This window comes from Pinus tabuliformis, chromosome 9, assembly GCF_031772625.1.
Source record: "Pinus tabuliformis cultivar Carrire ecotype Pingquan chromosome 9, CPIR1, whole genome shotgun sequence".
In the NCBI taxonomy this organism is placed as follows: domain Eukaryota; kingdom Viridiplantae; phylum Streptophyta; class Pinopsida; order Pinales; family Pinaceae; genus Pinus; species Pinus tabuliformis.
The window spans coordinates 549,653,913-549,677,579 of record NC_142307.1 but is presented as its reverse complement, the minus strand read 5'-3'; the positions used below and the strand labels follow the sequence as shown (position 1 = coordinate 549,677,579).

Sequence of the window (23,667 nt, the reverse complement as noted above, 5' to 3'; positions counted from 1 at the left end):
TCATTATTCCTAGTATGGCCGAGAGGCGATGCATGCAAATAAAACTACCAACCCTCGAATTTAACACATGAACTGTGAAAACCATGCATGCATATATATAAATACAAACCCTCATATCAAACAGATGAACTGTAAAAGTTATGCATGAGCGCTTAGACGCGGAATAGCTGTCAAACATACTTGAGAATAATAATATACAATTTTAGAAGTTACAGAAGCGTGAAATGAAACTGTTAACATAACCCCGTACCCCCGAGGCGGAGGCCGCGGGTGAGCTAGCAAGCCATAGCGAAATATAACCACATATCTAATTGCAAAAGCGGCAAACAACAATGAAAATTCCATTAAAACACGGGAATGCCCGAGAGCTGAATGTCTATTTACTGTGGCAATTACTGCTAGTTTCTACAGAACATTTTCGAATTCAAATATATGTATATATCATTACATTCAAAAAGGGGATCAAGCCCCATAAAACTAAGACGGGTTCTGATTTGAAAACCCAATGAGCATTTGGACCATACAATCAATATCAAGTAGTTACAGGATAGCCTGGTAATCAATAGCACAAGATTGAACATACATAACAGAACCGGAGACGGCCTCCAAGCATAACTCTCGCAAGAGAGGATTCTCCATCGTATGCAGCGAAGGCAGCTGCAGGGGTTTCCCACTGGGATTTAACCGGCAATGGGAGCAAGGATTTCCGTGCTGAAACAATAAAGATTCATACCCAATCATATGTAATAGCTCTTGTCCGAAACCTCTAATCACTATAAACCAGAGCAGAGTATGAAAGGCCATAGCATACCTGTGTTAAGCCGGTGAGATGCGCCGCTGGAGAGAGAGCCATGGACGGATCTGCAGCGTAGTAGGTTGCAGCTACAAACCCGACAATGAAATTATGAGAACTGTATGCGTTACTCCAGGTTAACAAAACCTAAAACTTAACCCAAGAATTGTCAATGAAAATTACCTGCGAGGACTTGATACTGAGCGGAGAGGCAAACCCTGGAGGGTTACAGTCTGGATGCACCAGGGAGCTGGTGTCGAACTGTGGAAGGAACATCGAACCAGATCCGCAAAGACCGCGGCCCCAAATGAGAAAATGGTAAACTGATTTTCACTCATAAAGTCTTAGTAAAACCCTTGACAATTTACAACCCTCCGATCACCCAACTTAATCCGGACCGTCGAAGTAAGGCGGGAGCCTGTGGTGATAAAACCGAAGTCCGCAATCCCAAAGCATCACGTGGCTAGTGAAACCTGGTTATGCCACCTGCCCCGGACGTACTGCCGTGTTTATGTTAGGATGAGTTGTCAACAGGCTCTGTGGCGGGATATCAAGTCCACACCATTAACCATTGTAAATATCTCGAGCAGATTGTCATCGGTAGCATAAACCAAGGTATGGGTTATGTTAATTCGGTGAGGTGGGTGTATTGAAAAGTATATTGAAACACGCATAACCGTAAACTGTGGCATAGATATATATATATAATACACCCCGACTTATGTATATGTTAACAATGTTTATGGTTGACAATTGCTTACGCTTTATGCAAACGTTTTTTAATAATAGGAAAATTGAAGGTAAGTGCACTTTAATCATATAGTTGACATGGTTATGGTCTCAATGATTGGAAACAAAAAAAAAAATTTATGGATATATGGCTAGGGATGTGACAAGTGGTATCAGAGCCAAAGGTTGCAATACTGGTGCCTTTGGAAATTGGTAAGCGGAAAGGATATTGAAGTATGCCATTAGTAGGAATTAACTCGGGTATGAGTTTAATCATTCGGGTATTCATTTATGCCGTACACTACTTTTGGCATGACAGGTGTGATTCATGATTATGACTTCTTTGAGAAGTAGTTAATAAGATGTGGCATAACTACGTTCATAACGTTGGATTCCTGATGAGGATAAAAGACAATGAAACTTTTGTTGCACCTAAAAACAACATTGAATACTCATTACAATCATGAACAATATTGAACACTCAGGAAGAAAAGAGACAATCAACTACCAACTTTTACCTTGCAAATATGGTCATAACAATGATACATTCGTTAAACAAAATTGAAGTTACCATGAACAAAACTTAATGAGTCAAGCAGCGAGACTTGATTGTCATAACTAACTTTTGATTCAGTCTTGTCATGGGTGCATGAAGACTTGATTGTCATAACTAACTTTTGATTCAGTCTTGTCATGGGTGCATGAAGACGATTGGTAGTTGGGATTGGTTAGTGTTGTATGACTAACCCATCAAACTTATATGCATTAATTGAATTGGACTAAGATGGTTACAATTCGTAAACTAGTGAAGGTTGATTGATGTCACATGCATGGAATGTGTGTGCTATAGTTCCAGTTGTGTATGAGAAGAGTTCTTAATTTTATTCACCATGAGCATGCATGATGAATAGTATATTCTTATGTCTTAATGGATTTAATGACGATTGCCTTCTAATTATTGAAATCCATTAGCATGGTACGTGCTGATGTTAATTATTACTTGTTGGGAGATAAAAAAACATTGGAGCCTCGATTAAATAATGGTTGAATTTATCTCTACTATGGGAATGATGGATTTCTTATGCATGTTGCATACCAGTGTGAAGTTAAGGGTAGAGGCATGTTCAGTGGGGATTTCTAGGACCCATTCATGGTATAATTACATGTGATAATTATTCATAAATAGACTACCTGTGTTAACACAGTTGTCGGTAAACTCTAACTACCTTCCCCAGCTATAGATGCTTCCAAAGGAAAAGGAAGCAAGGAGAAGCAAGAAGACCGTGCTGTAGGGACAGACGGAGATGGGAAAAGAAATCGCTAAGCCTGGTGATGACCAGATAGAGCAAGCTTGGGTATCAGAATCTTGCAGAAAACTCTAAGTCTGGAAATGACTAGATAGTGCTTGATGTGCATGTGAGTATTCCCTTGACCATGCTTAAGGAGTTGGAAAATGATAACTATAGTGTATTGATGTTAATGATTTTCGTAATGCTTCCTTGAAGTCATTGTTCTGAAATGGACACATAGTGCTGTTATGATAGTTGTTGCATCTAGCATCAAGTGGTAACTCTGGTGCGTGTGTGACACTTAGGAGATTATGCTTCTAATTGCATAAAGTAGAGCCATTGCTTTCGGTAAGGGTGGTTTAACTTGTTAGTTATGCATGTTGATCCAAGGATAAGATAAGTGTCTTGTTCACTTTCTTGAAGAACACATATGAATTTTTTATATGATTTCTTAGTAGAGAAAGTATTTGAATGCATGCAGTTAAAGATTGACTGTTTATATGTTTTCTTACGATAATACTTGCAGTAAAAGAATTGGTTATTTTATATGCTTCTTAGTAAAAAGAATAGGTAGTTCCTCCTAGTCAGACTACATGTGAGTCCTGGGAGAGAAATGTTTGTCTCTCGTTGTTTTTCTTGGAATAAAATCCTTGCTAAAGGTAGCCAAAGTATATTCTTGAGAGAAGAGGGTGAGGCATATAAATGTCCTGAGGACATAGCATGGAAGGTGGTCAAGTTTTCTTGAATTAAAATATGTATCCTTATTTGATAAAAGCTTCTTGAAAATATATATATATATATATATATATATATATATATATATATGCTAATTGTATTACGATTCTAGTTAGTCTCTAAGTTTTAGTGAAATGATTATGCATTACATGCATGATAAAAGATAACTAAGGATGTGCTTCTAGGCATATAGATATTTATCCCTAGTTTCTTGAGGAAAGGGTATATTACAAATATACACAAATATAGTCTCATTCTAGAAGTATGCATACTTCATGTATGAAGATAAAGGATTTTATGAGAGTTCTTGAAAATGGAAATAGAGGTTCTTTCCTTTAAAGGCACATTAGAATAGTGTTCATACAAGAACCAAAATCTTACTTGTTTCATGGAAAGAACTATGTGCATTAAAGTAAAGTAATTGTGTTAGGAGAACACATGTTGCATATTGGTAGTTATTTTGACCTTGGAATTATGAGACTGTGCGTACTTAGAGACAGTGGTCATGATAGCTTCCTTGAAAATAATAATCTCTTGGAGAGATTGTCTTGTTGGAAGAGCTGTGTCGATTGCTTGATTTGATGCATAAAGGATAAGTAAACCTTGTTTTTGTATCTTGGTTTTTATGCCGAAAGATAGACATCTTTAATAATTCTTGAAAGGGAATCTTGAGAAATCCTCACATCGGAAGATAGAGAAATGAGGATTAAAATGACTTCCTTAAGAAGGAGGTATGTGGTTTATTGTAAGAAATGCTGGTAGTATTCTAGTGAAAGGAACATGGGTTGCATACATTAAAGGAAGGCTTATATGGTAAGCAATGGTATGCACAAAGATTAGTCATTATGATATAGAGTTATGATCTTTGTATATTAGAGATATTATGTTTAATTACATTAACAATGCATGACCCAAGCTAGCCATAGTAAACGTGAGATAATACTCCATTAATGATGATTTGAATTGGAGCAGCAGACTATGGCAAAATTGGGAATGCTGAGAGTATTAACTCAACTGTTGTTGACATTTATACATTAATGAGTATTTGCATATGTTCTTATACATGACAATATTGTATGCATAAGAATTCTTGGAAATTGAATAGGTAAATGACTGATGCATACTTATAATTACCGTTGCTGATGGGATTAAGTAGTGGTAGCTTAATGGCAACAAGAAAATTCATCACATAAAGTGCTGCAATGTGAAATGCAATTATAAATGAGAAATAATGATGTTATATGATATGCATAAATTATGCTATTTGGAAAATTTGCATGCATACAATGTGTATGATGGATATGTTTCCCATCAATCTTGATGTTGTGGACCCATGTTGGGGGTTAAGTGTAAATGCATGGTATACATGCACGTTTGTTATGCTAATGATAATGTTCATATGGTTCATTGTGTAAATTACTTTGAGAAGGAGTAATAAAAGAGAAATTTAACATTCCAGACAGCTGCAGATAGTTGGGTTGATGACAGTTACCTGCCTGGAGGGTTGATGGTACTTGTCTGCCCGGATTGTGAAAGGCTTGAATGCCTTGGGTTGATGACAGTTACCTGCCCGGAGGGGTTGATGGTACTTGTCTGCCCGGATTGTGAAAGGCTTGAATGCCTTGGGTTGATGACAGTTACCTGCCTGGAGGGTTGATGGTACTTGTCTGCCCGGATTGTGAAAGGCTTGAATGCCTTGGGTTGATGACAGTTACCTGCTCGGAGGGGTTGATGGTACTTGTCTGCCCGGATTGTGAAAGGCTTGAATGCCTTGGGTTGATGACAGTTACCTGCCTGGAGGGTTGATGGTACTTGTCTGCCCGGATTGTGAAAGGCTTGAATGCCTTGGGTTGATGACAGTTACCTGCCCGGAGGGGTTGATGGTACTTGTCTGCCCGGATTGTGAAAGGCTTGAATGCCTTGGGTTGATGGCAACTACCTGCCTAGAGGGGTTGATGGTACTTGTCTGCCCAGATTTACTCTTCCTGGAATTCTTGAGCTGGTTGGCCAGTGGAATTCCATGTTAGACCTGGTAAGGTCTCTATCAAAGAAACTGTCTGGATGTGAAAATGACTCGATTTGGTTGTGAGAACCAGTTCCCATGGGTTGGGAATTCCTTAGTCCAGTGTGAACTCATGGCTAAAGGAATTAACTAATCAACTATATGTTATGTTAAAAATGAATTCTACATATAGTTGTGTAAAATATGTTATGCACGTTTAATAAGAGATGAGCTTAGTGCTCGATAAAGAATAAATGGAAATTTTAATTCCTTTATTGTGTTAATAATGTTGTGAATATCTTAGTGGGAGCTAAGACAATTCTTGCTTGATGAAATGATTGACTGTTTGATGATTAGCATTAGTGCTCTTTAAGTACTTGTAAAAGTACTGTGATTTAGGAAGCATCTAACATTGCACAATTGATTGCTAGTCAAAGTGTCTCATTTGACTCAAAATATAGTGACTAATGTGGTTGAATTTGTTAGTCATATATTGCAGGAACTACTTACCATGGAAGGTTGAAGAATTGTCCAACCTCTATTAACAGGCTTACATGAAAGTATTCATGATTTTCAAGCATAAGATGGTAAGTTATGGTAAGTTGACACAGAGAATTGTTTATTATGAATAAACAAGGGCCAGGTGGTGGCGAGTAGAAGTTGCATATTTTTGCAATTACAAATGATTATGACTATTGATGCTTATAACTAATGATATTTCTTATGACTATATCATTACTATTTTGCTTGTCGTCCTTTCTTGGAATGAAATCGTTGAGTTCAAAGAGAAAGGATCACATTTGTGTGGATTAGATAGTAATACCACAAGTAAAATATCAAGTTCCGATGAAAGATGAACACCGAGGACGGTGTTCCTGTTAAGGGGGGGAGTATGTAATATACCTATTGTGATTAACCCCACGTAAGGTAATTTTAAATTACCAATCAGTTAATCAAACCTGCGTAAAAGTAATTTTAAATTACATATCAGTTACAACTAATTCTTGGCATCGGTTAAATGGATCAGCGAGCACCCTAACAGGGGAAGAAGAAGGTGGATGGAGAATGGTGGGGGGGAGGACAGACAGAGAGGAAAAAGAAAAGGAAAACAAATCTTGCTCCAAGGGAGGGGGTAAGGAGGTTAAGTCTGGTGAGGACCAGATAACCTGGCACCAGGAGTGCACTGTTCCTGTTGAGGGCTGGAGGCCTGCAGGATTGCTCGGGGGGAGAACACTGTCCGAAGAATGGATCTCATTGGCTGGGAGGAGAGCAGAAATTAAGCAGGTGACCATTGTTTGAATGAAACCATTCCTGACAGAGGAAATCAGGTACGGTTCCAAACTGGTAAGTCCCTGATAGGAAATGAACATGCATTAAAGTTACAGTAATTGAATGGGAAAGGACTGTTGTTTTTCCTAGATGTTGTTAATAGATTTCACCCTGTGACCTTGAGGTAGAAAACTGTTAGTTAATGGAGTAATCAATAACTTAACCCGATATTAACCTGTGCAAAATTACTTAAAGACTCTGTGTAGAGAGTGTTATTAAAACGGGCGCACTTATAAAACAAGGAATCGGTGACAAGGTCGTAACCATGCACCGATGGATACAAACAAGGAAAGCACTGTGTGGTTGTACAGTGGTATTAAACTACGTTACATTGCATGTAGCCAGAAAAATGAAAACATTTTATCCAACCCGAGAGCGGAGGTAAATAACTGTAATAGAGATGATTTCATCACAACAGAGAACCTGTGCAAGCACGATGATGATTCATTATTCCTAGTATGGCCGAGAGGCGATGCATGCGAATAAAATGACAGACCTCGTATTCATTATTCCTAGTATGGCTGAGAGGCGATGCATGCAAATAAAACTACCAACCCTCGAATTTAACACATGAACTGTGAAAACCATGCATGCATATATATAAATACAAACCCTCATATCAAACAGATGAACTGTAAAAGTTATGCATGAGCGCTTAGACGCGGAATAGCTGTCAAACATACTTGAGAATAATAATATACAATTTTAGAAGTTACAGAAGCGTGAAATAAAATTGTTAACATAACCCCGTACCCCCGAGGCGGAGGCCGCGGGTGAGCTAGCAAGCCATAGCGAAATATAACCACATATCTAATTGCAAAAGCGGCAAACAACAATGAAAATTCCATTAAAACACGGGAATGCCCGAGAGCTGAATGTCTATTTACTGTGGCAATTACTGCTAGTTTCTACAGAACATTTTCGAATTCAAATATATGTATATATCATTACATTCAAAAAGGGGATCAAGCCCCATAAAACTAAGACGGGTTCTGATTTGAAAACCCAATGAGCATTTGGACCATACAATCAATATCAAGTAGTTACAGGATAGCCTGGTAATCAATAGCACAAGATTGAACATACATAACAGAACCGGAGACGGCCTCCAAGCATAACTCTCGCAAGAGAGGATTCTCCATCGTATGCAGCGAAGGCAGCTGCAGGGGTTTCCCACTGGGATTTAACCGACAATGGGAGCAAGGATTTCCGTGCTGAAACAATAAAGATTCATACCCAATCATATGTAATAGCTCTTGTCCGAAACCTCTAATCACTATAAACCAGAGCAGAGTATGAAAGGCCATAGCATACCTGTGTTAAGCCGGTGAGATGCGCCGCTGGAGAGAGAGCCATGGACGGATCTGCAGTGTAGTAGGTTGCAGCTACAGACCCGACAATGAAATTATGAGGACTGTATGCGTTACTCCAGGTAACAAAACCTAAAACTTAACCTAAGAATTGTCAATGAAAATTACCTGCGAGGACTTGATACTGAGCGGAGAGGCAAACCCTGGAGGGTTACAGTCTGGATGCACCAGGGAGCTGGTGTCGAACTGTGGAAGGAACATCGAACCAGATCCGCAAAGACCGCGGCCCCAAATGAGAAAATGGTAAACTGATTTTCACTCATAAAGTCTTAGTAAAACCCTTGACAATTTACAACCCTCCGATCACCCAACTTAATCCGGACCGTCGAAGTAAGGCGGGAGCCTGTGGTGATAAAACCGAAGTCCGCAATCCCAAAGCATCACGTGGCTAGTGAAACCTGGTTATGCCACCTGCCCCGGACGTACTGCCGCGTTTATGTTAGGATGAGTTGTCAACAGGCTCTGTGGCGGGATATCAAGTCCACACCATTAACCATTGTAAATATCTCGAGCAGATTGTCATCGGTAGCATAGACCAAGGTATGGGTTATGTTAATTCGGTGAGGTGGGTGTATTGAAAAGTATATTGAAACACGCATAACCGTAAACTGTGGCATAGATATATATATATAATACACCCCGACTTATGTATATGTTAACAATGTTTATGGTTGACAATTGCTTACACTTTATGCAAACGTTTTTTAATAATAGGAAAATTGAAGGTAAGTGCACTTTAATCATATAGTTGACATGGTTATGGTCTCAATGATTGGAAACAAAAAAAAAAATTTATGGATATATGGCTAGGGATGTGACATTCACCCTGATAATGCACCACCACAGTTGGTTCACAGATCTTCTAGGCCTCATAAGCCTTCACAAAGGTATCCTCCTTCAAACTATATTTTGTTGACTGATGAAGGTGAACCTAATTGTTTTCAAGAAGCTTGTAAAGTTGAGCACAATAAAGAATGGAAGAAAGCAATGGAACAAGAAATGAACTCTTTGCAGGAAAATAAAACTTGGGAGTTGGTAAACCTCCCAAAAGGTAGAAAGGCTCTACAAAACAAATGGGTGTACAGGGTTAAGCATGAAGGTGACGAAAAGGAGAGGTATAAAGCAAGACTGGTGGTGAAAGGTTTTGCCCAAAAAGAAGGTATTGACTTCACTGAAATTTTCTCACCTGTTGTTAAAATGTCATCTGTTAGACTCATTCTTGGTCTAGTTGCTGTTTTAGACCTAGAATGTGAACAGTTAGATGCAAAAACAGCTTTCCTTCATGGCGAATTGGAGGAAGAAATTTATATGTAGCAGCTAGAAGGCTTCATAGAAAAAGACAAAGAAGGCCTTGTTTGTAGGTTGAAGAAGAGTCTCTAGGGGTTGAAACAGGCACCTCGACAATGGTACAAGAAATTTGATTCGTTCATGTTGGAACATGGTTTTCAGAGGTTGGAAGCTGACCATTGTGTCTATATCAAGAGGTATGATCAAGGAGAGTATATCATATTATTGTTATATGTGGATGACATGTTGATTTTTGGGCATGATAAGAATAAGATCAATAGATTGAAGAAAGATTTGGGTAGCAAATTTGCAATGAAGGATTTGGGACCAGCACAACGGATATTAGGCATGCGGATTATGCATGACAAGAAAAACAAAAGGTTGTAGCTGTCACAAGAAAAATATATCAAGAAGGTGCTTGACAAGTTTAATATGAAGGATGCCAAGCTAGTTGGTACACCCCTTGCAGCCCACTTCAAGCTGAGTACTGAATTATGTCCTAGTGATGACAAGGAGAAAGAAGAGATGAGCAGAATTCCTTATGCTTCAGCAGTTGGCAGCTTAATGTATGCCATGGTATGCACACGACCAGCCATTGCATATTCAGTGGGAGTAGTGAGCAGGTTCCTTACCCATCCAGGAAAACAACATTGGCAAGCAATAAAATGGATTTTAAAGTATCTCGAGGGTACTAGTCATTATTGTTTATGTTTTGGTGATGATGAGACTATGCTTGAAGGATTTACAGATGCGGATATGGCTAGAGATATGGATACCAAAAAGTCCACTATAGGTTATTTGTATACATTTTCAGGTGCAGCAGTATCTTGGGTGTCAAGGCTACAAAGAATAGTAGCCCTCTCTACAACAGAAGCATAGTACATAGCTACAACAGAAGCTTGTAAAGAGATGTTATGGATGCAGCGATTCCTAGGAGAGATAGGAATAAAGCAGGACAAGTATATGTTATATTGTGATAGTCAGAGTGCCATTCACTTGGCGAAAAACCCAGCATTTCATTCAAAAACCAAGCACATTGACTTAAGGTACCATTGGATCTGGCATGTGTGTTGGCATTATGATACAAGTGTTGTCCTTGATGGCAACTCACTCAGAGGTTGATACAGGTGATGGCAACGTAATCAGAGGACAGATCTTAGTACAGCAGGTCAAGAAAGAGATATACGCAGGTTCATTGTGAAAAATCAGTATATACACGCGGGTTGGACGTGCCGAAGACGCGTATGCGTATACACACACTTTCACGCAAGGAAAAGCGCGTACATGTGGGAAAACTTATGTCTTGGTCCATGGTAGTTAGTCCTCGGTACTTGAACCTATGGTTTTGGACCATGGTGTCTCGTCAGAAGTATTGATCCCAAGTATTGGGCCCATGGTATTGATTTATTATGGTTTTGGACCGTGGTATTGAAAGAAGCCTAACCTATATAAGGAGAAGATCATTAGGCAAAGGGAAGGAGCAAGGAATGGACGTCTGACGAAGTGGGAAGATCTAGTATTGCTGGTTATCTGTTTGTGATGCTTGGCTATGGTTGGATATGACAACGAAGGTATAAGTAATTATCTTTAGATCTGTACGCGGGTTGTCTCTGGTGAAAGCGCGTATACACGCGGTTTTGATATAGTCAAGTAGCGTATGCATTATGAGATTTGGTGTTTCAGGTTGCTGTTGATTCTAGTGATTGTTGCAGAGTTCTGGGCTCTGGTTTGTGTTCTGAGTTTTTGATGACAGGGTTTCAGTGATTCAGTATTGGGTGATTTAGAGATTTATGATGCAAGAATAAGTTGATGATTGTATTGCAGCAATGATTGTTTTGTACTCATGGATCCAGTCTGAAAATTTATGAAACGTGGTCCCTAAAGAAAAGAAGGTTGTAGCCTTCTGTAGGTCAGCACCTACGTACTAGTATATTCGCTAGTACAAGAGCTGAGGGGGTTGTAGCTCCCTTCTAGAAGTAGCTGAAAACGAGAGTGGGTTGTAGCCCTCTGTAGGTTGAAGCCTGCGTGCTGGTAAAGGACTGCACCAGTACATTGTAAAAGAAGTTTCTTATTAAAGGAAGAAAGAGACGAATTGCAGCAGGTGGTTTTCACCCACATTGGGTTTCCACCTTATATCTTGGTGCTCATGTGTGCTTCTTACGTATGATGATCTATTCTGTTTTACTCCACCTGATTACTGTTATTATGGTTAATAATGTTCTGATGAATTTACTGAAGATAAGCTAACTGAATCAGAAGATTACTGCATGTACGCTAGTTGCATTTAACACAGTCGCGTATATACGCTGATATACTGAACTGAAGCCGCGTTTATGAATCTGAGTATGAAATTGAAAAAGTATCTGATTTGATAATACTGATTCACCCCCCCCCCTCTCAGTATTATTTCCAACAATGTGTTGGAGGAAGAACAGTTATCCTTGGAAAAGATCCATACAGATAGGAACCCTGCTGATATGCTCACTAAGATTCTACCACAAAATAAACATGAGTTATGTAGAGGCATGGTAGGACTTGGTGTGACTTGATCACTCTTATTTGGCTTCAAGTGGGAGAATGTTAAGTGTGAAGCCAAATTCATGCAGGATTCTAGATCCTTCTACACTGCCAGTAGTTTCTAGAATCACATGCAGGATTCTAGATCCTCCTACACCGCCAGTGGTTTCTAGATCATTCCAGATCTCCATCTGAATCACATACAGGATTCTAGATCCTTCTTCTGCCTCTATAAATTTGTAATTTCTTTGGCCAAGTAAAGCAAGCAAGCCAAGGCCCAAGCCTGTTATGTAATGCAAAGTGATTTCTGTTCTCCAGTGATTGTTTTATCTATTTCGTTGTTTCTGATTGAGTAATCTTGTTGTTTCTCCATTTGTTTGTCTCTGTGAATTATTCTCTACTATTGCCGTCGAAGTCTCTGAGTATAAATCCATTGTGTTATGTATGATTTGAACTAATAAAAGTTAGATGTAACGAAGATATATCTTTATGAGTAGAAAACTGGGTATTTCTTATATAGCAATTTAATAAAGAGAAAAAAAATTCAAAGAATAATCCACAATATAAAATATACATTTGATCCCGGCAAACTGTACATCCCATTAAATTGTAAAAAAAATTGGTGGATGCACCGAAAATAATCGACCAGAAAACAATGCATTCTCACTGCAAAACATTTTCAGATCTTAGAGTTGCAGTTCCTTGACATGTCAGAGAACGAAATGGGTATGCGGTACTTGAGAGTGATGTGCATGCAATTTAAGAACATAAAATTGAAGATATGCACAAAATACAAATTAATAATGTACATCATAAAACTCACTCTAATATAGGAAGTACGCTGAACAAGTTCTCCATCGTGCAGTTAAATGCCCATCTGAAAATCCTTCTTCTCCTCCTGCAACGAGAATATGATCACCAGCTGGTTGGAAATGGGTGCAGCATGGAGAACACATGAAATGTTTACATAGTATCAATATGAAGCAACTGCAACTGTCTTCCTGTCCCTGTCATTTGCACGTCAAAAGCTCATTTCGGACTTATACATCAAATACCTGTTCATGAAACCCTGCACATTTCTACTGCTTCTTCTCTGCTTCGCATTCTATTAGTTATCTATCTAATTTGTTGTTGTTGTGTAGAGAAAAATATTGCTAGAGATGAAACCCTTGTTAGGAGTGGAGGAACAGGCATGCTTGTTTCTCGATTTACATCTTTTGAGATAGTTTTTATTAATAAATTTGCATAGTGAAAAGCATCCTGGTTCCTGGTAAATAATGGCTAGTAATTGTTTTTTGAATAGAGTCCTAATCGTTAAACCATTTTTTTTATTATTATTTATGTTTCACATTGAAGCTCTGGAAACCACATCTGCTTTAAACATAGAGATAATTTCTTTATTTTCTTTTCCAGTTCTTTCCTATGGGCTTTCCCTATTAGGCCATGCACAAAGATATGGGCGAAGAATACAAATGTGCAAATTGATTTTCATACACCTCTTTCCATTTTCCTCGATCATTATGACAGGTAAGGAATTTGTTCCAACTTTGTTTCTCAAAGACACAAAACATTCACTATTCTTGATTTTTTTATTTTTTATTTTGTCTCAATAGGTACATATTCCGGTGATATATGTAGGTACGCATTTGATCAGGTAAACAAACGAATTCTCGATAAGGTGAGGGTTAGCATTAATTTCTTTAGTATTTTCGTTTGTGTTCACATCTTTTTCCCAGATATATATATATATTTTTTTTTTGCAGAATTTATAAGAGAAGATAGATTGCTAAGTATGGTTTTTTTTCTTGTTAGATAATTACTGATGTATGGAGTGTAAAAAGCATTTTGAAACCCTCAGTATGAGGCTAGAGCAGCCCTGTGGCGTTTGCAACCCTCAAAAATTGAGCCCAGAAAGTAGACGACTATGAAAAATGTGGAATTTTGTCTTTCAAATTATTCAGAAATTAGCTTGAGTTTATCTTTAGAAAATATGTTTCAAAGGGTCAATTATTTTGCCCAAAAAATGATGGGGAAACCCAAAAAGAAGGAAAATCTCATCTTCGCAGCTATGTTCCAAACCCTCATTGCTATACCTTGAAACCCTTCAAGAAAATAGATTTTGTGATGGTTGAGTTAGACGACTCCCTTAACGCGGAAGGAAGGAATAATTTACCCTAAAACCCTTAACATCCTTCTTGTCCATCAGACACTCAATATTAAGAGGAGCCTTGACATTGGTGCTTAAGACCTTTTTGAGCTTCTCATAGGCAGCCCACATCCTTATGCTTGCACAGAGGTTTGTAGTTATGTTAATTCGATAGTCTTCTCTAAATTTTGTGACAAAGTAATTGAACAGAACTTCGTCAAAGTCTCTACCACCTAAAGGTTTTTCAAATGCATGTGAGAGGATCTTAAGATGACCTTTCAAGAAGACCACAACACAGACTTGTGTATCACTGTGGTTGACATCAATGAATACAACGTAAATTGGATTGGTATTCATAAAATCTATCTTGTAAATTTCATATGCAAGGGCAATGGCAGTGGACTCGTGTAGTAGATGGAGAGGATTTAGATTGGCTATGAAGGTCGTGTCTAAGTAAGTTTGCCTCTGTAATTCTGTGAAATAGGCTGGTATTCTATTCACACTGTCGGAAATCGCGATGTTTCCAAATTCTTCATGGCTATTCCCTTTAAATGCGATAGAAGCATACCTAAGATTTTCGTTCGGGTGAATACTTTCTCCTCTTCTTCTAAGTATTGGACGTGGATCAGAATACCGCCGTCCGACGCTTCCAAGGCCTTAAAGGAGAACAACACAAGATACTGTTGGATCTCTTGATCCCGAAACTTCCTTCCGATTAAACGATTGATCTTTGTATTGGTTGTTTTTGGATTCAGCGTTGCAAAGGCCCCATTGCCGTGCCCAGAAACCACTACTTATCACCGAAGCACACCATCGTTGGCGTTTCCCACTTGGATTCATCGTTGAGAATCACGTCAATGTCGCGTTGCTTTGCAATAGCTACAATGCAGTTCTCAATCCCAATGTAGAGCGCAAGAACACTCATTTTTACAAGAAATTCAAGGCAAAATTGCTCAAAAATCATGAATTTTCCTTTGAACTTACGAATTCAGCTTTTATAAAAATGCAGGGGAAATTTGCTAACAATATGAGAAATTCAACCTCGATACACTGAAGTTAAGCTCAGAAATAGCAAATTTTACCGCAGATTCGTTAGAATTCGTAACCTAACTCTAATTTGGACAATTCAAGGTCAAAATGATCAAATTTGAGTTCAGAATAACTGTCTTAGAGAAAATATGTTGAAATTGGCTGTTTGCGGAGGATTTCGATGATAGATTACATATCTACTCCAACAAGGATCGATTCAGTTTAGGTGCAACTAAAATTTGGAAATGGAGATTTGTCGGGACCAACTAATTTCGCCTGCATTAAATTCGTAATTGTGATATTTAACTAAACTACACATGCATGTATAGGCCCATAGGTCTCAAGGGTTCAACAAAGCTCCGATACCAAGTGTAAGGACCAACCATATAACTTTTTTTTTAATACTTAAAATACAACGATAAGAAAATAGCATTGGGAACTAAAAAATTATTAAGCATTATATATAACTTTCCTAAATTTCACTTCATTGAACATATCATATAATTTTCACGTTATTAACTAAACCATAATGAACTCATACAAAAGAATATTATAACAACATAGGTACCATTCACCAAGAGACGAGCTTCAACTTGAATTGCCGCTAATTTCCCTCCTTTGTTGTTAGTCGCCTCCAAGTATGAATGTCAAGGTGCTTAATCTGAATGCAATGACCCACCGGTTGACCTCCCAGCCTACTCCTTAGGTACTCTCCTTCCCCATGGACTCTCGAGCTACAATGGGGTTGTACAAAGGAGGAATGTAATAACTGGTAGAGGAGAGCACTCTTTGGCTCAAGAGTCCCCTCTCTAAAGTCCTCTACCTCACCAAAATCACTATAGCTCATAGTCACTACTCTGACATAGTCTCATCCATCCAACAATAGGGTAAAAAGTCCCTTATCCCATGGCCTGCACCTTCTTTTATAAGAGTTCTCATAGGTGACACTTGGCCTTTCATGCATAGTTAATTATTTTTTATAATCCAATAGTGTGATTATTCACCCACCCATGTGTCACTCTCTCATCAAGGATCTCCAAAATTATTTACTTAAATTTTAATTTAAAAATAATGTTTTTCCTCACCTCAAAAAGATTCCTATTTCTTCTTCTAGTTGTCTCTTGATCCCCTTTTTTACTCCTTAATTTATGTTCATTACTAAAGTCAATTGATAAGTCAAGGTTTGATCCCTTATATACTCCCTAATTTAACTCAAGTTATCTCTTAGATGTATATTCTTATGTTGGTTGTTGCCACATGGAGGTTCTCTAAATTTCTCTAAAATTTAATTTATTAATATTATTTTAATTCACCAACCTCTTCTCTTAATTAGGTTTAACTATTTTAGGATTAATAATTATCCATACATTTATGTCCCTCTTTCCCCTTTTTACCTAATTAAATTACATTATCTACCTAAAATTTTTCAACATGGGAAGTGTAGAGTTTTTAAGGTAAAATATTTTATTTCTTCCTATGATCCCCTTAACCCAAGTTTTATTCTTGATTTAATTACCTCAGTTCTAATCATCATTTACCACTTGATTTGAATTTACATGGTTTTCATATCTTGATTATATTTATTAATTTATTTATTTTTAATGATTCCAAGGGTGCCAAGTTTGGTCGTGCCCTTCAAGAACTTCCCTTTAAGTTCCAAGGGTGTCACACCTAATAGTTTATTTGTGATGCCAAGGGTGCCAAGTTGGTCGTGCCCTTCAAGAAATTCCCATGAAGTTCCAAGGCTACCACGCCACTTGCCCTTCAAGCATTCAGTGGCTACGAGGGGAAAGTATAGGTGCAACGACAGAGACCACTATCATCTCTTATGTTGCCTGCTATAGTGAGACTAATGGTGGCAGGGATCAAGGAATCCGCTTTGATGCACGCCCCCTAGTAAAATTCTTATGAGTGACCCAAATTTGGGATGTGCCTTCATGACATCGTGATCTTCAAGGCGAAGGTGTTTCAACCTTTCCAACCCAAGTCACGGTGGGAGTGCTAGTGGGGAGATCAGGCACACTGTCCCAACCCTCCCATGCAGTTCCATCCAATTGTACAACCCCATCACTCATATGTGTGTCATTCGGCCAAGCAACTAATATGTGCCTACAAACAATAACATATCATCAAAATAGAGATAAACATATATAGCAGGTTTCAAAATTGACTTAGAATTTGAAAGACAAAATATAAATTTCATCAAACCAGGTGTCATTAGCTCGTCATATGCGAGTGCCTCTGGTGGTTTCCTGCCATACTCAATAATCACCAGTAACAAGATTTCTCATTGTCATAATAGCATCATCAACATCACCTAGTCATTTGCATCATTTTTCATTGTGAACCAGAACTAATGCAAGTAGGTAACATAGGGGATACATCCATCATGTCTATCATCGTCATAACATCAATGGAAACATACATATCCATCAAATCTATCAACATCGTAACATAAATAGAAAACATACCTACCCATCAAAGCTATCATCATCATGATATCAATAGAGAGCATACATATCCTTTACTGTTATCATAATCATAAATTCAATAGAGAAGAATAGAGAACATGCATAAACATTAATGCTACAATCACCATAATACTAATAGATAACATACATAACCATTGATGTTATATTCATCATAATATCAATGCAGAACATACATAAACATGACAACCACTAATATCACAACCACCAATAGTAGAGTCATGTGTCTGGACCCTCAACTTGAGGTCCTCAAAGAATAAAATGTGGGCCTTAGGGCTAAATAAATGTTAATGTCATGTCATTGTCAGTCAACTGGAGTGGGGCACTACAATCGCTTCAAGCGGAAAAGTAATAAATGGTAAGGTCATAATGTATTTATAATTTGGATTAATTAATTATCGTTTAACACTAACCGTAGGAAATTTATGACAGAGGAGTGGGGATTAATTATCCAATGAGACTAAAAATGGATAAGGTAAATTTGCAACGGGACGGGAGTGTATAGCGCAATGGATTAATGAAGTGGAAACGTTTGAGTGGATGAGGGGTAACGGATGGGTGATGTGGCACGCAGGAATGGTTGACCATTTGAATATTAAGAACCATTGGCAGATTTCGAGGGGGGGGAGGGGGGGCAGTCGAGGCGGTTTGTGGCTTTGCCCTTGGGGGGTTCGAAATGCTACGTGGTTGACACGTAATGAAAATTGGCTGCCATTAAAACAACTTTTCGAACCCACTCGAGTTAATAGGAAACGATTGAGGGGGGGTCCGAAATGATACCTCTGTTTTTGATCTGGGTGGTGTTAATCCTGTCCATCGAAAGATGATGGGCGTGTATCATGCGCTGATTTGGTATTTTGTCTATTTTCGATTTTGGATACGGTTATGTGTTCTTTGATTATTACAAATGTCAAACTTTATAATAAAAGGAAATTAAACTCTAATTAAGAACTTAACCTTTATTAACAAAATTTAACAAACTTTAATGGCGCATTTAAACAAGTTGCCTCAAATTTATTTCTTTTTCAACTAAAGCAATTATTTTTTCTTTCTTTGCTTGCCTAACATTTTATTTATTTTTCCTTCCTTTTTTAGGGCAATCTAACCTATCATTTTCTTTGATATGGACATCATAATAAATATTCCTAACATTTTATTTTCTGTTTTGTTTTTGTCCATATTATAACTTAGCATTTTAATATATTTTGATTTTTCATTTTTTGATAATGTGCTAATTTATCAAAACCAAAAATGCTACAACAATCTAGAAGGGAGAAAACCCTAGGTTGACCTCACTGACCTTGGGAGAGTTGTCTTGCTCTAGGAAGGTCTCAAGAGGAGGATGGATTGTGGTTTCCATAGAAGCTACAAGGACTAAATTGAAGGGTCGAAGTTGTAGTATTTGAAGCTGGAAGGTCAAAGTTGTAGTTTGAAGCAGTTTGGTGCTGAATCAAATAAGGAATTGAAGAAGGGCCAACTTGGTACTAGGAGAAGGACTTGGTCTAGGGTTTGGGTCTTTGTATCTCATTTAAAGTGGATTATAACAAGAGAAGAGATTCTTGGTTTTCCCTTGGAGGGATTTTTCCCTAGATGAGAGACTAATATCTATGTCCTCTATTGTTTCATTTTATGTTCTTGATATTTGTTTGTGTTGAAAAATGCAACAATAAATTCTTAATTTGATTTTTCCTTGATTAAATCGAGAAAATTTGAATTTCCACATCAACAGACAACTTGGATGATGTTGACTTGTGTGACATGGATTATGTCACCCATTTACCTAGTAAATTCAAGTTGGAGGATTTAGAGTTCAGTTAAGCATGTTCAGATTGCTAATTTGTAGTAATCAAGATCAGTTATCTAAGGTTATTTTCAGGTAAACTAGTTCCAATTGTTGGAGAAACTAGGGGAGGGTTAAGATGTGAAGTGGGACTTCAGTCAAACTCAATGATCATCCAACTAACTGATCAATCGGCCCAAAATATCTAGTGCATGCAGAGGATTCGAGTCCCCAGGCTTGATAGATATTCCAAGGCAGTGTAACATCAGTTGTAGACTAGTCTTGACTGTATAGGTGTTGCTTGCAGTCAAATGATCAACCTAAGGAATTACGAAATTCAATTTGGGGAATTTCCTAAATAATAGGGGCCTAATTCCTCAAGGAATAACACAAGGAAATAGGAGCTCAAGTAGAGGAAAAAATTGACTAAATCTGGGTCAGAGGCCTTCAGTGAGCAGAGAGATAGGTTATGCACTTGCACAGTGTGTTTAGTTGATCAAAGCAATTGTAATACATGATTCTCTATTATTCCTATTTAATGCAAGTAAGCATTGGAGTTTTTAGCAATTTTCTTTCCCCGATAAAAATACTTGTTTCATGTGTGTGATTTCTTATTGCATGTCTAAATTTTTTGTTCTAAATTGTGAATGAATGTTTGCAGAGCAGTAGAGTAGGTTGTGTCTTGTGATTTTGATTAAAAATACATGAGAAGTTTCAAATCTACAACCTAATTTCTACAGTTTGATGAAATGTCTAACTAAAAGAAAACAACAAATTTAATAAGTTCACAACTAAATATTAAGGTTAAGGAAAAGATGAATAATAAGTTGTCATTATTGATTTTCCAACACATCCTTCTATCGGGTTGTGTTACAAGTTTGACATTCTCTTGTATATAAATATGATACATACATGTATTTGGATTGATTCCTTTCAAATATGTATATTCCCATGAAAATACAATTGAATGTCTCTGCAAAATCTTAATCAATTGTTCTTTTTGAAATCCCTCCAGGTTATTGTTGATATTTAATGTTTTTCCTCGATTAATATCTATAAGATAATTCCCAATTTTTCCCATTGAGTTTAATGATATTTTGGACTTTTGAGATGAAAAGTATTCAATCCTACAATCTTCTTGAAAATTTTGTTCTAACATATGCACACAATAATTTTGCTTACAATATGAAGAAAAATCGTGATTATTCATTAATTGATCTTCCTCATAATTTTGTGATATTGTTAGAACTGATTGAATATTTTCATAATATTCACCATAATCTTCAATTCATTCTTCATTCTCTATTTCAGTTATTTATTTTGTTGGTGGATATAATGTGAACTTTTTAGTGGCATTACCATAAAAAATAAACATATCACCATATATACAATTAATAAATGCATCGGTCGTGGCTAACCACAACCTATCAGGAATCAATGAATGACCTCCTAGATTATTTTTGGGATTTAGTATCATGAAATCAACTATATACTAATACATCCTCCAATATACCCTCTTGTTTGATAATAGATATGTCTGCTAATAGTAATAAAGTAGGAGTATACTGAAAATTGGTTAATTTTAATTTATCCATAGTATTCCTTGTCATGGCATTTATAGTTGAACCCAAGTCAATCAATGTGTTTGGAATTTTGATATCCTTGATGTGGATCTTTACAATGAGACTTAGTCGATCTAATTATTTTTCAATTGTTGACTTTCCCGTCATAATATCTGCAATTTTTCCAATGAGTTGAATCTTTGTATTTATTTTCTTTTTCTTCCATGCTTTCTAATACAAACTCTATTTTTTTGCAAAAATAAGAATTTCTTTTATTTCTTGAAGCAAAGAGATTTTAATGCAAATGTTTTTCAAATCATCTAACATGTTATAATATGGTAAAACTATTTTCTTCTCTACACCTTTATTAGTTTGTACTCTCTCTGAAATAGGAGGATTCTGTAAAGAAATAGAGGGTTTCTCAGCTAGAAGAGTTGGTCTTATTTTGTTGTCATCTGTTTGTGTAGGAAATAACTTCCTTTTGAGGAGTCTTTTCCTTTTCAACATTTTCCTCCTTTTCAAGAGTTTTATCCTCTTTATATTCGTGAATGACATCAATAAGTATTTTCTTTTATAAAACTCTCCTAGATCTATGTTGGACATTATTTAAATCTAGAGGAGCTATCATGTAAGCTTGAAAATTTTGGACTTCAACATTGTAAATGGGTTGCTGAGGTGCTTTATTATTAGGATTAGGGAGTGGTTGTGTAGGCAATTGATTTGATTTTTGAGGAAACGAGGTAGTTGGTAATCGAATGGGTTAAATTGTAGTTATTTGAGGATGGAACTAGCGTTGGGTAGTTTGGGGTGGAGAATAATACCAAGGTTGATATTAAGGATACTATTGAAAAAATGGAGGGTATTAGGGATTTCTACCATGGGAACCTTGCCATCCTTGTGACCAAGATCAATTTTGAGGTTATGGTGGCCAATTTTTCCAAGGTAGGGGTGTGTTCCAATTACTTTGAGGTTGTGCATAAGATTGAAATTGTGTATTAGGATCTTGTGCCATACCTATTTGATGAGGCAACCAAAGTCTTCTAGGAGCAACATAACAAACTTGTTCTAGAGTTTGACTTGTCTCGACTTCTTCTTGGTAAACAACCTTTAATCCTAGTATTAAAGGGAAATCATTTGTAGCATGAGCTTCTACACAGATAACAAAAATTTCAACACTATGAAGAGGATATTCTCTTAATGCATGTTTCTTTGTACATCTACGAAGAAATATAGACAAAGTATCATTTTTAGATTTTTGCTTGTGTTGCATTCTCAACATATCAATTTAATCACTAAGACTACCAAGAATACCAGTTTTAAATTTATCAAGCAAATCACCAAGTTTTGTTTGGCTTACCATTCCCAATGTCGATTTACTTACTCTTGACATACTGGATCTCTCAGACTCCTTCCATATTTTGTGTTTCCTCTTGAAATATGTTTGCAAAATTCAAAAATATCTTGAAATGATAGTTGAGACACATATCCCTTAGCCATTAGGTTAAGAAGATCGATCCATTCATCCCTTATAGCCCTTAGTAAGAGATTTTTTAATGTCAAGTCCTAAATCATGCAATTTAGCTCTTTTAACATTATCCGTAAAACTCTCTACTAAATATTCAAGGCTTTCATCTTCTTTTTGAGTCATTTTAAAAATTTATTCTCTAAGGTCATGATGTATACAATAATCCTTATATTTCTCTAAGAATAATCTTTTCATATCATCCCATGTCCTTATAAAATTAGTTCTTAAACCCATAAACCATTTGAGTGCCCCATCTTTCAATGTGGTTGGAAACAATTTCAAATTTTGAGCATCAAGAAAATAATCATAATATCTACATAATAATTCAAATTCAAGGAGAAATGCTTCTAGTTCCTTGTTGGCTTAATGGGCCCTGACCCAGGTTCAGCGTTTAGTCAGCCAAGCAAATCCCTACAATACTGGCTCTTTCGACATCAGTGCATGAAGCACGGCCTGAAATCTCACTCGAAGCAGTATGGGGAGATGCATGAACCAAGTTTCAGCCCCCTGAGATGGTTGTGATGTTAGTTTTATAGCTTAACTCCACCTTCACGCAGATCGATAAGCCTTTAGGGCTTATCGATGTACTTCTCTATTATTTTTCAGAACCTCCATGAAGGTATGTAATCATCCTTGCGTAACTCTAACAAGCGATCTCGGCACTTACGCGCCTCTATAATTACTTTGTTGTATAGTTCTCCGAATTATCTTAGGTGTTCGCCAACTCTATCATGCAATTTATATTATCTTTACGTAAACATATATCTCTATTTGCGTTCATATAACAAAGGAAAAAGATTCGCACATCAATTTAGCAATAGAAAATAAACCCAGCGCGTAACATAACATAACCACATGCAATTGACAAAAGTAAGATACACAACAATTTCAAAATAAACATAGTTACCGATCAAATGAGAAAGTGAACTGGTACTCGTTTTATTGAGATAGCAAAAAATCACTCGATTTTGAAAAGTGGTGATGCCAGAATACACTTTTTTTTTTTGAACATATTTTTGGCACTTTAAATTTTCTTATGTATCTTGTGAATAAGTGGATTGAAGTTGATTTAAGTGGTATGTTGT

At 37.0% G+C, this 23,667-nt stretch overlaps 2 protein-coding genes across 2 annotated transcripts; both read right to left on the bottom strand.

Annotated features, from left to right (window-relative positions):
* Nucleotides 1-370: 370 nt before the first annotated feature.
* Nucleotides 371-1,202, bottom strand: LOC149149690 (uncharacterized). The gene is made up of 3 exons (XM_089437958.1): nt 977-1,202; nt 812-882; nt 371-711 (listed from the first exon to the last, which is right to left on the bottom strand). The coding sequence occupies exons 1-3, from the start codon at nt 1,129-1,131 to the stop codon at nt 560-562; spliced, it is 378 nt and encodes a 125-aa protein (XP_089294084.1). The 5' UTR covers nt 1,132-1,202; the 3' UTR covers nt 371-559.
* A 6,548-nt stretch (nt 1,203-7,750) lies between these two features.
* On the bottom strand, nt 7,751-8,645 carry LOC149149689 (uncharacterized). Its single transcript, XM_089438031.1, has 3 exons — nt 8,356-8,645; nt 8,192-8,262; nt 7,751-8,091 (listed from the first exon to the last, which is right to left on the bottom strand). The coding sequence occupies exons 1-3, from the start codon at nt 8,508-8,510 to the stop codon at nt 7,940-7,942; spliced, it is 378 nt and encodes a 125-aa protein (XP_089294157.1). The 5' UTR covers nt 8,511-8,645; the 3' UTR covers nt 7,751-7,939.
* Between the last annotated feature and the right edge of the window lie 15,022 nt (nt 8,646-23,667).